General features: G+C 42.3%; 1 protein-coding gene across 1 annotated transcript in view; it reads right to left on the bottom strand.

Moving 5' to 3' along the window:
* Positions 1 to 14,914, bottom strand: part of LOC138981808 (cerebral peptide 1-like) — a 64,140-nt gene extending 49,226 nt beyond the window's left edge. Inside the window, exon 1 of the mRNA XM_070354885.1 lies at positions 14,193 to 14,914. Within this exon, the coding sequence (XP_070210986.1) occupies positions 14,193 to 14,888 (696 nt within the window). The 5' untranslated portion in view covers positions 14,889 to 14,914. The remainder of the gene's footprint in view (positions 1 to 14,192) is intronic.
* Positions 14,915 to 16,771: the final 1,857 nt, after the last annotated feature.

Genomic DNA, 16,771 nt, shown 5'->3' with positions numbered 1-16,771 from the left:
TTTATTCTACTCACAAATAGCACTCCTTTGCACCTCTTATGACTCCTTAGAATCCCATATCCATACCAAATACGAGCTGTTCTGGCAAAATAAAGCACATTTCTACCTTTGAAACTCATCGAGCAGCCATTTCCGGCGCTCGATCGCCGACACCTTCACCTTTGAAAGCTATTTATGGGCGAATACCAACCGATCTGTGGCATTTTATGCATCGGGAAACAAATCTAGTCATCGCTGAATCAGTGGCTTACCTTAAATCCCGACGTAAATCAAACAATTCCAAGAAAACTGACAAAACATCCTTTCAATCGTGTCAGGCGCGACGTTCACCTGCCGCTCGGCTTCCCACGGGTTATCCCCCGTGTTAACAGCTACGGAGATCACGCACATACACATAGCGACACTGACACAGATAGACAGACAGACACGCACGCACGCACAGACGCACGCATGCACGCACGCACTCTTAACGCAATACTCCTACGAACATACAGACACACGCAGCCACACAGGCACGAACAGACACGAACACGGACTGACATGCAGGTAGACAGACAGACAGACAGACAGGCAGACAGACAGACTCGGACAGGCAGACAGGCAGATTCAGACAGACAGACGAACAGACAGGCTACATAACACCACACAACACTCGGACGCATAAACAAAAAGACAGACAAACAGACACACAGACAAACAAACACACACAGTCACACAGACACAGACATCAGTGCACACACGCATACCCTCCCCTTCCCCTCCTACACACACACAAACACCCCCCACCCACCAACATTCACACACACACAGACATAAACGGAAGCTGTTAACGATGCTTTCACACATGTGATTTTCAATTTACCAACTAACTGTTGCCTTCAGATTTAAATCTCGCTCATTGTGCACGGGTCTCTAAGCCAAGCTGACATAAACTCCGCTCAATGATAAAAACAGAAGGCGCAAACCCAAATCCTCTATAATCAGATTAGCTGAAACGTTTCGCTCATTCAGCTGTAGAGAGTGTCAGAATGAAGATCTTTTTGAGCTCTTTCTCTCCATCGCAAAATTTGCTTTGGACAAAACAGTGTATATGAAGGCGAGCAGAGGGGTCCTTCACGAGACATCTTTCCACCTGGTGCTCTGGAAGTTTCTAGTTCTATCAATCAATTAATATGAGGCTTATATCGCGCGTATTCCGTGGGTACAGAGCTAAGCGCAGGGATTTAAAAAAAATTTTTTATGCAATTATATCGCGCACATATTCAAGGCGCAGGGATTTATTTATGCCGTGTGAGATGGAATTTGTTTACACAATACATCACGCATTCACATCGGCCAGCAGATCGCAGCCATTTCGGCGCATATCCCACTTTTCACGGCCTATTATTCCAAGTCACACGGGTATTTTGGTGGACATTTTTATCTATGCCAATACAATTTTGCCAGGAAAGACCCTTTTGTCAATCGTGGGATCTTTAACGTGCACACCCCAATGTAAGTGTACACGAAGGGACCTCGGTTTTTCGTCTCATCCGACATTTCGTTTCTATACGAGTTGCGACAAAGAAAACTAGAGTAGAATATAATCGATAAGAAAACGTGCGAAGAGAAGAGAAGTCGTTTGATTTCTCTAGTCTATATTATTGTTTTGTTCCCATGTACAGTAGAGCAAGGTCTGACATTTGTATTTTATACTACACAAAATGGTAATTTATTTATTTTCGGCAAGTTTGATTCATCTTCCTCTCACACAATTGCCAAATATGCATATAATGCGGTTATAATGCAACATTTAAGAGCTCTGCTTTTAAAACAATTACAAAAGTGAGTACCAAATCGTGCCAACACATTTGTTTTAAATGAAAATCTGCAGTACATCTTCCTTTTGGGTACTTTCTACCCATCATAATGCTAAGTGTGTCCGTTTTGGCGATGGGTAAATTTGAGAAGAATTTGTGTGTGTATTTTTGTAACGTTTATTTTTCAAGGACGCCCGCAAACGTTTTTCATTAAAATGTAGACAGCACTGACGCTTTAAAGTCTCCACCTCAACCTTCCTAAGTTAAGAAATAAGCTCGATTCTCATTCTGCAAGAGAAGAAACAAGCAGGAATTGTACATAGTTAATTGAATATCATGTGGATTCACCAGAACTGACACCGGTTCTTGTGCTGTGGGAAATGTTTAGGTGTAACGAGAACAAGAAAGGCAGATACACGAGAGACGAGTCTTTTCAATAAAGAACATCGGATCTGTGTTTTGTGTGTGTGCCAGTGTCAGAACCCCGGCCAAGCTTTGCGTCATACGAAGGATCGATGATTTCATCAAAATCCAAACAAGGGTCTCTGCCTAGTTTCTTATTTCATTTTCATTAATATATTACCCCATTTATAGGAAATTCGGATCCCTTCATCCCAGTTGAAAGCTAGCAGCAACACGAATCGCACTCCCAAGGTGTGTGCATTTTTAAGTGTTGAAAGCTAGCTGCAACACGAATCGCACTCCCAAGGTGTGTGCGTTTTTAGGTGTTGAAAGCTAGCGGCAACACGAATCGCACTACCAAGGTGTGTGCGTTTTCAAGTGTTGAAAGCTAGCAGCAACAAGAATCGCACTACTAAGGTGTGTGCGTTTTTAAGTGTTGAAAGCTAGCGGCAACACGAATCGCACTACCAAGGTGTGTGCGTTTTCAAGTGTTGAAAGCTAGCAGCAACAAGAATCGCACTACTAAGGTGTGTGCGTTTTTAAGTGTTGAAAGCTAGCAGCAACAAGAATCGCACTCCCAAGGTGTGTGCGTTTTTAGGTGTTGAAAGCTAGCAGCAACACGAATCGCACTACCAAGGTGTGTGCGTTTTCAAGTGTTGAAAGCTAGCAGCAACAAGAATCGCACTACTAAGGTGTGTGCGTTTTTAAGTGTTGAAAGCTAGCAGCAACACGAATCGCACTCCCAAGGTGTGTGCGTTTTTAGGTGTTGAAAGCTAGCAGCAACACGAATCGCACTACCAAGGTGTGTGCGTTTTCAAGTGTTGAAAGCTAGCAGCAACACGAATCGCACTACTAAGGTGTGTGCGTGTTTAAGTGTTGAAAGCTAGCAGCATCAAGAATCGCAATACGAAGGTGTGTGCGTTTATAGGTGTAATTAGCCACACACACGCATTTCTGACCGAATGACAGGGTTTTTTTTACGTGACACTAGGGCGGGACATGGATACATAAAGTTGACCCGTGTCTGTCCCGGCCCAGATTCGCAGGTTTAGCGCTGTACAAGTTGGTCAAACCAAGAATCAAGCATACTTTATGGCACAATCCAGAGAATAAATCTACGTGAAAACCAAAACCAAGCATTCATCACAATCCGGACAAGGATCTACTCTAAAGCAAGGATACATGATTTCATCACAATCTGGACAAGGATCTACTCCAAAGAAAGAATACATGATTTCCGCATCACAATCCTAAAAGGATCTACTCCAAAGCAGGGATACAAGATTTCATCACAATCCTAAAAGGATCTCCTCTAAAGCAAGAATACATGATAATCATCACAATCTGGACGAGCATCTGGGTTGATTCTGGAAAGCTGTGTACTGTTTTATGACATGCACTAGCTTTAACTCATTTTAATGGTTGTGATGTATGTTAAATGGGGACTATGCTGTATTTTCATGATTACATTCGGTTACTTTACAGTCAATGAATGAAACAAAGAAGTGAAAAAGGCACATCTGATATTTACTGTCTTTTACAATTATTTCTTGGTATTAAAAATCCATGTCACAACCCTTTCGCTTCCATGTAACGCAAAACATGTACTTTTAAATGCTTGTAATGAACCAAATCAGTCTGTACAAAGTTAATTCCTTCTTTCCTTGCGGGACGGGGAAGCATTTAAAAACGCCATTTGTTCGGGAAATCACAGATTTAAAGTACTCAGTTAAAAAATAGAATATACCCGAGTAACATTATTTTCGCTGGTACATAGCTTTATAGAACGACCCATCCACGTCAAATCGAGAACCAAGCATGTTGGCACTATCCGGACAATGTCTCCGTCGAGGGTTTGGTCAAAATCTGGACCAAGGGCTCCGCCAAACTAGGACTTAACCATTCAATAATTTACTGACCAAGAACTACGCCAAATCAAGGACAAACAAGCACCAGGAACGCAAATCTTTCGAACAGAGAAGTTTGCGGAGAAATGCCTCTTCCTTTAATTTTCACAACAACAGTAAACCAAGGATTAATACCACTTCCACAAAAGGTCCTGTGGTTGTAGTTGATTGGACAGAAACCCCATTCAATTAACCCACCCTCGTTTGTCTGATTCTTGGGATGTCATCATATTCAAAATTATTTATTATAAAGTCTGTCCGATTGATTTCTCTAATTTTGTCACACTTGTTTCAACACACTCTGAAAATATCACAGGCAACATATTAGCGACTAGATGATTACCCGCTTCGCCGGGTACCGGCTTCGCCGGGAAGAAGTGGAGCCCAATACCAGGCTGCGCCTGGGACCCGGCTTTGCCGGGTGTACGCCGGCTTCGCCGGCGCACGAAGGAAAGGAGATAAACGCGCAAAACACTGGAGACCTTCTAAAAATAGTAACGTGCAGTGACCCTCTAGAAAGAATAACGTAGTAACGGGAATATGGATTGACGCCACACGGAGGAAGGGAGATAATCGCGGCTGAAAACACTGGAGAAGATAAGGAAGAGTTACTGGTAGTGGATCCCGACAACAACAAAAAAACAAAAACAAAATCGGTTCAGCGCGCACAGCGCTGCGCGCTGAGAGCACGTGTTGAAATATCTCATCGATGAGGTTGTGTCCGGGGTGTAGCTGAATACGGTGTCCAAATTTGAAAAAGATCCACCGAGAACTTTGGCCGTGCATCGCGAACAGACAGACAGACAGACAGACAGACAGACAGACAGACAGACAGACACTAGTCGTATATATATAGAAATCTACTTTTATAGGTCAATCGGTGTCCGATCTCAGTAAAAGCACACTTCTTCCGGGAATAACAGCCTAGTTTTGCTCACCATGCACATCATATCAGGTCAGGATTTTACACGCGGTGAGACCATTCCCCCTTTCATGAGCTACATGTGTTCGCAGACAGGCAGTGCCAACACTGATCAGGACAGATGGAAACGTAGGTGTCCAAATACTAATGAGCATTGGTGTAGATTCTAAAATCAACATTACTGCTGACGAAGAAAAAACATATGGGTTGTTGTGCAAACGAAAATGTATAAAGTATTGGATTAAGTTAACCAGGATAGAGAGAGAGAGAGAAAAAGAGAGTGAGAGAGAGAGAGAGAGAGAGAGAGAGAGAGAGAGAGAGAGAGAGAGAGAGAGAGAGAGAGAGAGAGAGAGAGAGAGAGAGAGAGAGAGAGAGAAAAGATAGATTGAGAGAGAGAAGATAGATTGAGAGAGAGAAGATAGATTGAGATAGACAGACAGGGAGACTGATAGCGAATGTGTGTCAGAAAATGTATATGAAACTAGATGAATACCCGCTTCGCCGGGTAGCCGGCTTCGCCGGGAAGAAGTAGAGCCGAATACCCGGCTTCGCCGGGTACCGGGTGAGTGGCGCACCGTACGCCGGCTTCGCCGGGTGAGTGACGCACCGTACGCGATTGACGCCACACGAAGAAAAACTTCTAAACATAGTAACGGGAATATGGATTGAGCGTTGTGGACAGTGACCTTCTAAAAAATAGTAACGGGAATATGGATTGACGCCACACGAAGGAAGGGAGATAAACGCAAAACACTGGAGAAGATAAGGAAGAGTTACTGGGAATGGATCTGGGAAGATGAACAGAAAAACCAAAATCGGTTCAGCGCTGCGCGCTGAGAGCACGTGTTGAAAATTCTCATCGACCAGGTTGTGTCCGGGGTGTACCTGAATATGCCCACCAAATTTGAAGCAGATCCATCGAGAACTTTGGCCGTGCATCGCGAACACACACACACACACACACACACACACACACACACACACACACACACACACACACACACCAGGGCTTGCCAAATCCCATTTCCCGTAACCCGGGGAAAGGTAAAAATTGGCCGGGAAGTACACATTCCCCAGGTTGCTTTCCCGCGGGAAAGACAACAATCGTATCTCTCAAAATGCACATTGGATGATTTTTGTTTACCTTAAACACGTTCCGCAAAGCCTGTCCATTCACAGATAAAAGAAAACAGTATTTGCGATGTCTGCTTTGTTGCCGAGTCTTTGGTTTTGTCGTCTGCTGTGAAACAAGAGAGTTGCTTCCCTTCCTGACAAATCGAAAATGTATTTTGATTCGCGAAATTTGATTGGTCCGTACTTGGAATTTAGCCAATGAATGAGCTGTTTACAATTATACATCCGGAAGGAGGTCAAATGTGTTGTTTGCAAGAGACGCGTCTGCAAGGATTTTTATGTGATAGTCTTTCTGTTTTTTAGTGCGTCGTGTGATTGTAATGTCGTTAATAGAAAGGTTCGGATTCGTGAAAACGAAAAGAGGGAGTAGTGACTGTAGTGCAAAAGAAGAACCCTGCAAAAAACTGAAAAAAGATGAAGTGTACGACCGAGAGAAGCGATCGAGGCAGTTTCTCCCTTCATGGAAGGATGAGTTTTCAAGGTGATTTTTTTCGAAATGTACGGGAAACCTAAATATTTGGGGGGAAATGTAGAAATTGGATTTACATTTCCCTGGGAAATACAGAAATTTTAAAATTTGGCAAGCCCTGCACACACAGACAGACAGACAGACAGACACAAGTCGTATATCTATATAAATAGATAGGAGACAGAATATTTGAGCGTACACTATGATATGCACGATAGTCACGAATTCAATAAAAGCGAAAAACTCTTGAAATTCCCAAGCGAATTCTGATGAGAATTCATGTCGCCACTTCCGCATACAGAAATAATATGAAAACAAAACTTGACTAAATATAAAAAGAAGGAGACAGAGAAGAAGAAAAATGAATACAGAAAGAAAGATTGAAAGAAAGAAACAAAGAAAGAAGGAAAGAAAGAAAGATAGAAAGAACGAAGCTAATAAAGAAAGAAAGACAGAAAACAAAACCAGAAAAAACCGTGGTTTTTTTCAAAACGGGCGTGTACATACCTCATGAACAGTGTACACACACACAAAATTTAAAAAGGGAAAAAGTCTTAAAATCGGAGGGGAGGTTAGTTGGTTATTTTATTTTTATTGTCTCTTCAGCTGATATTGCTATTCGATACCGATCGGCGGGCCTAGGGGAGAGGGGTAGTCTTAAACAGAGGTTTCCACTGTCCCGGTTTGCGAATGGTTGGGACGATCACTCCATTAAGTGCAGCATTATTATCTTGTTGGTTTTACGTTACATGCGTTACATTTCCTTAGTCACGATCAGTGACCCAATCAATATTCTAATGTGGAATGGATGAAAAGAGCGACGATCCTAGCTTACAGTTAATGGTAATCTTTTCGCAGGATAAATAGCATTGTAATCGAGAGAGCTTCCGCTGGGTTTAAATGGAGTGTCCACTCGATATCATGCATTTTTCTTTCAAAGACAAGCACAACGGAGCTCATACTTACAACCTGACTCATCTTTAAAAATTAGTACTCTTCTATATATAGTGCATACACAATCCACAGAGTTAAATTTCTGAACATCGTCTATTGTGAACAATATTTCACAATATAAACATTAATATCACGTTTTGGGGCGGGGATGTAGCTCAGTCGGTAGCGCGCTGGATTTGTATCCAGTTGGCCGCTGTCAGCGTGAGTTCGTCCCCACGTTCGGCGAGATATTTATTTCTCAGAGTCAACTTTGTGTGCAGACTCTCCTCGGTGTCCGAACACCCCCCCGTGTGTACACGCAAAGCACAAGACCAAGTGCGCACGAAAAAGATCCTGTAATACATGTCAGAGTTCGGTGGGTTATAGAAACACGAAAATACCCAGCATGCTTCCTCCGAAAACGGCGTACGTATGGCTGCCTAAATGGCGGGGTAAAAAACCGGTCATACACGTAAAATTCCATTCGTGCAAAAAACACGAGTGTACGTGGGAGTTTCATCCCACGAACGCAGAAGAAAATATCACGTTTTGTATTGAAGCAGAATAGAAACCTTCAATGTGTCTGATCATTTTCTAATTTCCTGAAGCGTTCTTATATCAATTTGTTTCAGCAAAGGGCCTTTTCTACCCCAAAAAATAAAAAATAAAAATGAATGTCAATAAAAGTTAAAGACTGTGTCGGCCAACGTTAGAAATGAATTGATGTGCATTACCGCGCAATGTTTACACGGAGTAAAACTCTTGAACACTTAAAATGCCACCATGTCAACGTTTTTGACAACGAACTATGATATATAATTATGTGTCCCTTTGCTCGCTTATCTATTCCCTTGTTTGCTTGCTTGCTTCAAGGACAGATTTTATTTTTAAATTCCTAAGGCAAAAAGAATGAAAGATAAACAATTACCATATGACAAAACCTTTTTCCTGTTGCCGATTACACACTGTCTGAAGCTCTTCCCAATTTGTGTTAATTTACAGTAAAAGAGTTATACAAATCAAGATTCGAGGAATGTAAAGCAAGCACGCTCTAGCTCTAGTTATTTTGACGCTTCAGCATCCACTTTAAACCACATCAAGACAGACAGTTCTGGGTTTGTGTGTTTTTAAAAATTTTTTTTAACAGCAAGCAGATGAATATGCACAAACCACGCACAGTTGTAAAGGAAAATGTATTTAAAAAATAGAATTAAAAAAAAACCGGTAACGATTTAGAGAATTTGTTTGCAGCTGTCAATCCTTTTACACAAAAGTAGTTTTGATTTTCACAATGTGGAACGGCAATCAGATTAACAAACACAAACTTCACACACCCATTAAGAAAAACAACAACCCACGTACACAACTATTACGAAACAGAAAATTTTACTGCTGCGTTGATCATTCAAGGACGTTACTAGGATTCATTTTCTTTAGCAAATTTGCCGAAATGGAAATCAGGTTCTGGCAATTTTCTGAAGTTTAAGGCAGTCCTCGGCGCCAACTTTCACCACCGTGGAAAAAAAATCGACACATCTGCCAAAATGACTGCACAGATTTTGGTGATTTGAAAGAAGGTTCAGCGTTTTACCGACTACCGAAGCAAAACGACATCCCTGATCATGACACGTAAGTACAGGTGACACACGCTGTACGCTTACCAGCTCCCCAGTGTGAAGAAATTACACAACCGTGCAAAGTTACGCTGTTAACAAATGTCAAAATAGTCACGCGGTGGGACATTTTAATACAGCGTCGATCTTTTAGCAGGATTCATCTTCTTTAGCAAATTTGCCAAAATGGCCAGCAGATTTCGGCAATGTTCTGAAGTTCTGACGGCAAAGATGTCTGCGATTGGAAAGAAGTTTCAGCGTTTTACCGACTACCGGCGCGAAACAACATCCCTGATCATGACACGTAACTACAGGTGACGCACGCTGTAAGCGTCACCCCAACTCTTCAGTATGAAGACATTACACAACCATGCAAACTTACGTTTTTAACAAATGTCAACATAGTTACGCGGTGGGATATTTTAATACATATTTTTTTATACAGAACCAAAGGTGACGCACGCTGTAAGCTTACCCCCAGCTCCCTAGTGTAAAGAAATTACACAACCATGCAAAGTTACGCTGTTAACATATGACAAAATAGTTACGCGGAGGGACATGTTAATACATTTTTTTTATATACAGAACCAAAGGTGACGCACGCTGTAAGCTTACCCCCAAGCTCCCTAGTGTAAAGAAATTGCCCCTAGAGGGAGAGGCCTTAGAGAAAGTGACAACACGGCTTGTGGCAAATAAATTGAATATAATGCCGCTTATAAGAACTGGCGCTGATTTTTGTGTTGAGCTCAACTGGCGGCTTTAAGGAGAATTGAAGGAGGTGCAGCGAGAATTGATAAAAAGGAGAAGATAAACGAAGAGACATGTTGCAAAAAGTGCTTCCGGTCGCACATGCACGCGTAAATGTACGCAAGGCACGCACCAAGGCATAGCCGCTACCGTAATTCAAGATAAACACAAACTTTTGAGAAAAAAACCCAGCAGATAGAGAGCTGTAAGCTAATCAGTAGTTATCCCATTTTAATACCACTGTATCAAGTTAGTTTTTTATTTGATTTTTTTTAAATCATTATCTTAAACATGATGCGTTTTCAGATGTTCAGAAGATCTAAAACGGATTGTGTTATACAAAAAAATAAATAAATAAATTAAAAAAAAGACTGCGAGAAACGTTTCAAAAAAGAAAAATAAAGAAAGGATTTTTATTGGAACGTTTGGTTTTTGACTTAATAAGACATTCACAATTGTAACGCCATATCGTTTTATTCAACAATTTTAAGATTGTGTGATAAAACTTCTTAAGACGCATCATTGTCACGATCCAAAACCACGTTTCTGGCATAATTCCACGAACTACAGCACAAACCGTTCAAAACGAAAGTAAAAGAAAGAATGAAAGCAAGAAAGCAAGCAAGAAAGAAAGAAATAGTGACAGACAGGTTTCACAACAAATTCAGAGATATCCCTGTGTAATATTCGACGTTATTTTAAATTAGGCTGTATTATTTTTTGAATTTTTGCTTTAACGTCTTGTGTTGTTTAGAAGTTCTGACTGGGATTGTGCAATAAGAACAATTGAATCGACACTTCCTGCTTAATCCCAAACAACATTCCTCGCATTTTTTTCTGATTATAGACACAAACTATTCAGATTTTTTTTATTATTAGAAAATAGAGAAAAAAAGAAGAAAAGAAAGAAGAAAAGAACCAAAGATTGAAGGAAAGAAAATAAAAGAAATCCCAGATTTATGCCATTGTATAGCCAAAATTTCGAACTAGTTTTAATTTTGAACCTGTTTCTTTATATATCAGTACGTTATAAACATTATACGTTTTCAGAGGGATTGTGTAATACAACTCTTGTAGCCTCTTCCTGTTCAGAAATCCCCAAACCACGTTTCTCCGAGAGGTTATCGACCTGGAGAAAAGCACCTTATAAATCACCCCATTTGCTATATCACCGCATTTACTGTAAATCGCCCCATTTGCTACTGATGTTCAGCTCAATGACATGGGTCATCACAGCGATATAATGAGTGTCATTTTGAAAAATTCTACTTTCAAATTGTTCTTCACTGCAGCCCCGGACAACCCGTCCTGAAGACAGTAAAGCGTAGCCAAAAGGTGCAATCTCGTTAAATCTCTTCGCTAGAGCGAGAAAAGCTTAGCTCAATATCAAGATTTCAGTGGTGAACAAATTAATTCGTCCAGGAGTCTTTACTCGGTTTTGTTGAGCTCTTTGTCAACTGCAGACGCTTGTAACATTGGAAACGTTTTGTAATCCTTCTAACTGCAAAATTTAATAATCAACAAGGTCCGCTACAAAACAAATACTGTACCAGGAATATTCTCTGTAAAATAAATTAAACGATAGCATTGAAAGGCGATTAACACAAAAAAAAACTTACCAAGGAAACCTTATTTGTTAAAAAATATTCGGAATGTGTGGGGAAATTAATAACAGCGAGAATAAAACAAATAAAGCTAAAAAGTTTGAAAGAAATACAGCAAATTTATTTAAAAGACATACTAACGTGTACGGATAGAAACATGACGTCAGACTGAATGCACAGTTAATTAAAAGAAAGAAAGAAAGAAAGAAAGAAAGATGGAATGTTCCAAACAGGACAAAGGAAGAAAGAAAGACACAAAGAAAACTAATAAACAAACAAACAAGTTATCAAATAACCAAAGGGAAGTAATCGCTCTTAATGCATACGACATGTGCAATAGAGTAAGCGAGAGTTGTACGGAACCTTTTCTCCTGTCACCGAATAACAAGCATTGAAATGAACAAGCGACTTTCATCCTCAATAAAGGATGATCACCGCAAGCTCATATGCTCATCATTCTCCAAGGCACTCCAACTAACACCTACGTACACAGTCATATACAAGAACCAGCTTTTATTCTCGACCGGACTTAGTCCTTAGATCAAGACTGGTTTTAAACAGAACAAACACACAAACACACACATTGTTACAGGGTCGCCTCGAAAGTATCAGTTAGAATTTCAAACAGAATGAGGCAGAGCGATGTTAAGATATCAAATAACCAAAGGGAAGTAATCGCTCTTAATGCTCTTTACACATGTCGTATGCATTAAGAGCGATTACTTCCCTTTGGAAAAAAAGCGAGAAAGAAAAAGAGAAAAAAATAACGTTTTTTTTATGTCATGTATATATCGATAAAAACACAATAATAAGCTGCTTACTGTATAACATATATTTTTTGTCTTTAAAAAGCACTGTGCCTTATTGTCCACACTTAGGTACATAAGATTCCACAAGAAGAAAAGGAAGGTTGAGGTAAGGGGTGACGAGATCGATGCAGAAGAATCAATTCGACAATTCAATCTGTCTGGTCAGTTGATTACTCTCTCTCTCTCTCTTACTCTCTCTCTCTCTCTTTCTTCCTCTCTCTCTCTCTCTCTCTTTCTCTCACTCTCTCTCTCTCACTCTCTCTTCCTCTCTCTCTCTCTCTCTCTTTCTCTCACTCTCTTCCTCTCTCTCACTCTCTCTCTCTCTCTTCCTCTCTCTCACTCTCTCTCTCTCTCTTCCTCTCTCTCTCCCTCTCTCTCTCTCTCTCTCTCTTCCTCTCTCTCTCTCTCTCTCTCCCTCTCTCTCTCTCTCTCTCTCTCTCTCTCTCTCTCTCTCTCTCTCTCTCTCTCTCTCTCTCTCTCTCTCTCTCTCCCAACCCCCTGACAAACCGCGATCGGTATTGAAAAACATCTTGTTAAAACGGAACAGTTATTTCCTGATTTGGAATACCAGTCGGATGCTTCCGAACGATGCATTGTGTTTGTAACGGACTGAACCCAATGTGAACACTGAGGATTGCTGATCGTTCGATTACCCAAACCCCCAAGCACCCTTTTCGCTATGAACCGGGCCTGTGTTTACGCGAATAAAATTTCTGACTTCTGACTTCTGTCCCAACCCCTCCCACTTAGTATCGGACTCACAATACCTTGTCCGCTTTGCATATATATGAAGACCAAAACAAATTGCAAACAAACAAAATGAATGCCAGCCAGCTGGCCAATCGGAGAGTCAGCAGCCAAAGAAAAAAAACCCACACAAATCATTCCACCATCCCTATCCATCCATTCAGACAAACAACACACCGACACATGTACAGCAAAATACCAGACGACAAAAGGAGGGTCAAAGGGAATCCCGTGACGGACATACACACAGACAAACCAAGACAGGAGCCAAGGAGGTATACGCACTCCCCGCGGACAGACAAGCACATAGGTACACCAAGATCTATACTAGATCACAAAAGGAGCGCTGAAGGGTACCCCATTCGGTCGGCAAACCACAATGGTTTAAACGTGTGTTTGTTGGGATGTGTATTTCTTTCTTTCTTTATTTGGTGTTTAACGTCGTTTTCAACCACGAAGGTTATATCGCGACGAGGAAAGGGGGAAGATGGGATAGAGCCACTTGTCAATTGTTTCTTGTTCACAAAAGCACTAATCAAACATTTGCTCCAGGGGCTTGCAACGTAGTACAATATATGACCTTACTGGGAGAATGCAAGTTTCCAGTACAAAGGACTTAACATTTCTTACATACTGCTTGACTAAAATCTTTACAAACATTGACTATATTCTATACAAGAAAACCTTAACAAGGGTAAAAGGAGAAACAGAATCCGTTAGTCGCCTCTTACGACATACTGGGGAGCATCGGGTAAATTCTTCCCCCTAACCCGCGGGGGTGTACGCCCTTTTAATTTTTTGTATCGCAACATCAAAAAAAATTTGGAACTTCTGGTAAAGTCTGGCATTAATTGGGCGAAGTCGACTTGACGAAGCTCGCATTACGAAGTTTTGGAAATGGATTTTTGGTAAAAAGACTTCATGAAGTCTTTACGAAGTCAACTTCGGGCTCATTTAAGGACAGCTTTAATGAAAAAACCCAACTGTATTCTATATACACCAAGATTCTCAAAGAGGAGATATAAGCTTTATGCTTAAGTTCGGATCCTCAATGTCATCACGATACACAAATTAAATACAGTTTTGTTTAAAGCAAAGGTACTCACCTCAACTACCCTGCTCATGTACAAGTCCCGCTCCGCCCTCAGCACTTGACACACGTCCGTCTCCACGCCCAGTGATCGCTTGCCCCATCCAGGTGCCCGCTTGCCCCACCCGGGTGCCCGCTTGCCCCATCCGGGTGCCCGCTTGCCCCAACCAGGGGCCCGCTTCTCTTCAGATTCCGAGAGAAACCCGCTGCGCTTGCCCCATCCCGGTGCTCGTTTGCCCCAACCGGGTGCTCTCTTGCCCCATCCGGGTGCCCGCTTCTCTTCGGCTTCCGAGAGAAACCCGCTGCGCTTGCCCCAACCGGGTGCCCTCTTGCCCCAACCGGGTGCCCGCTTGCCCCAGCCGGGTGCCCGCTTGCCCCAACCGGGTGCGCGTTTGTCCATGGCGAATTCTCTCTTTCCCCAGCCCGGAGCTCGCTTCTCTGTTTCAGACTCGTCGTGCACAGCAGAGTCCAAAAGATCGGAAGAGGAGTCGCTTTTGAAACCGTCAAAGTCCCCTCCTCGCTTGCCCCAGCCGGGCGCTCGCTTTTGTCGGACGTTGTTGAGGGTGTTGCTGTTGCTGTTGGTGTCGACGGCTGTGCCCCGATCTGGGACAAGGGAGGAGACGCTCTCCCCCTTTCCCTGCACCCCCGGGTGGCCGCTGAGCAGCGCCAGCTCTGCGACCAGGGCTAGAATGAAGACTAGCTGCTGCAACATGTTTGTAGCGACGAAGTAACGAAGTGTCTTTAAAAGTGTCAACAATCGCGTCAGTGTGAAGAAGTTATACCTAGGATACGAAACAAGTCGATTATGCGGCACCCTCTGTCGTTGCGTGTGTTGGTGGTGGCGATGGTAGCTGGTGGTGCTGTCTCTGCCTGGGAAAGTCGCTGTGGTGTAGACCGCAGTGACTGACGACCGCGCCTTAAGTTGACTTTACTCGGCACAGGTGTGCTGTCGTTGTCGTCTCGTCTGCGCCGCGTCGTGTGGTTTGTGCAATGAGAGATCGTGGGCGTGGGGAATTATCAAAGAGAAAGAGAGGTATTTTCTTTAAGAGAGAGAGAGAGAGAGAAAGAGAGAGAGAGAGAGAGAGAGAGAGAGAGAAGAGAGAGAGAGAGAGAGAGAGAGAGAGAGAGAGAGAGAGAGAGAGAGAGAGAGAGAGAGAGAGAGAGAGGAAGAGTGTGTGCGTGTGTATATTTGCGTGCGCGCGTGCGTACGTGTGTGTGTGTGTGTGTGTGTGTGTGTGTGTGAGTGTGTGTGTGTGTGTGTGTGTGTGTGTGTGTGTGTGTGTGTGTGTGTGTGTGCGCGTGCGTGTGTGTGTGTGAGTGAACGTGCGACAGAGGAAAGAGTGAGGTCAAGAATGGGTGTCCATATTAAAATGGAAACATTCATGACATTATTTATAGACAAACGTAAACGAGAGATAAGGCGAAAGGGGGATACGGGGGGGGGGGGGGGGGGGGTGGGGTTGGGGGATGGGGGTGAGAGAGAGGGGGAGATAGGTAGAGAAAAGTGAAGGGAGAGATAGTATATATATATATATATATATATATATATATATATATAGAGAGAGAGAGAGAGAGAGAGAGGGGGAGAGAAAGTGTGAATGAGAGAGAAAGAGAGAGAAAGAGAGAGAGAGAGAGAGAGTGAGAGAGAGAGAGAGAGAGAGAGAGAGAGAGAGTGAGAGAGAGAGAGAGAGAGAGAGAGAGAAAGAGAGAGAGAGAGAGAGAGAGAGAGAGAGAGAGAGAGAGAGAGAGAGAGAGAGAGAGAGAGAGAGAGAGAGAGAGGGGGGGGGGGGAGAGACAAGTCAAGACAAAGTCTTTATTAATGAGGGTAATGGCATAAGAGAACAAGTCGCGTAAAGCGAAATTACAACATTTAGTCAAGCTGTCGAACTAACAGAATGAAACTGAACTCACTGCATTTTTACAGCAAGAGCGTATGCTCGTAGCCTCGTCAGTCAACCGCTCGATGCAAAGTCAGTGAAATTGACAAGAAGAGAAGGATAGCACGCTTTTCTTTATCTCTATTCTTTTTAACTTTCTGAGCGTGTTTTTAATCCAAACATATCACATCTATATGTTTTACAACAAACCGGAAACAGAATTACCATTATTATCGACTTGATTGTTATCAAGCCATGCCTTCAACACAGCGGACCAAAATTCCGATTTAATACTGTCCAATCCTTTAAATGGTTTGCTATTAATGTTCGCAAAAAAACACTCAAAGCGACTCCCAAAACGGAAAAACAGTGCTTTTGGGAGCCATGACCATTTCTGGTCTTCATTAGGCAGAGTTAGGTTCACAACCCAGCTTAACAAAAAAGAACACTGCATCTGACACAAATCAATCATATTTAATCCACCTTGCTTTACTTCGTTACATAAAACAGTTCTTTTCACCTTTTCAAATGCTTTTCTGTTGCAGTCTTTTTTGCGCCACACGAAGCGAAACATTAACCTATTAATTTCAGTTAGAACGTCGTCTGGTACAATCAGCGCCTGCATTATATAGACAAAATGTGGCAGAATAAACGTTTTGAATACACAGACTTTACCAATAATGCTCAAATTCCTTTTCTCCCACACGCAGATGAGCCT

The sequence above is a fragment of the Littorina saxatilis genome, linkage group LG12, assembly GCF_037325665.1.
Source record: "Littorina saxatilis isolate snail1 linkage group LG12, US_GU_Lsax_2.0, whole genome shotgun sequence".
Taxonomy (NCBI): domain Eukaryota; kingdom Metazoa; phylum Mollusca; class Gastropoda; order Littorinimorpha; family Littorinidae; genus Littorina; species Littorina saxatilis.
Note: the sequence above shows the minus strand (reverse complement) of the source record. Positions and strands in the feature narration are given on the sequence as shown.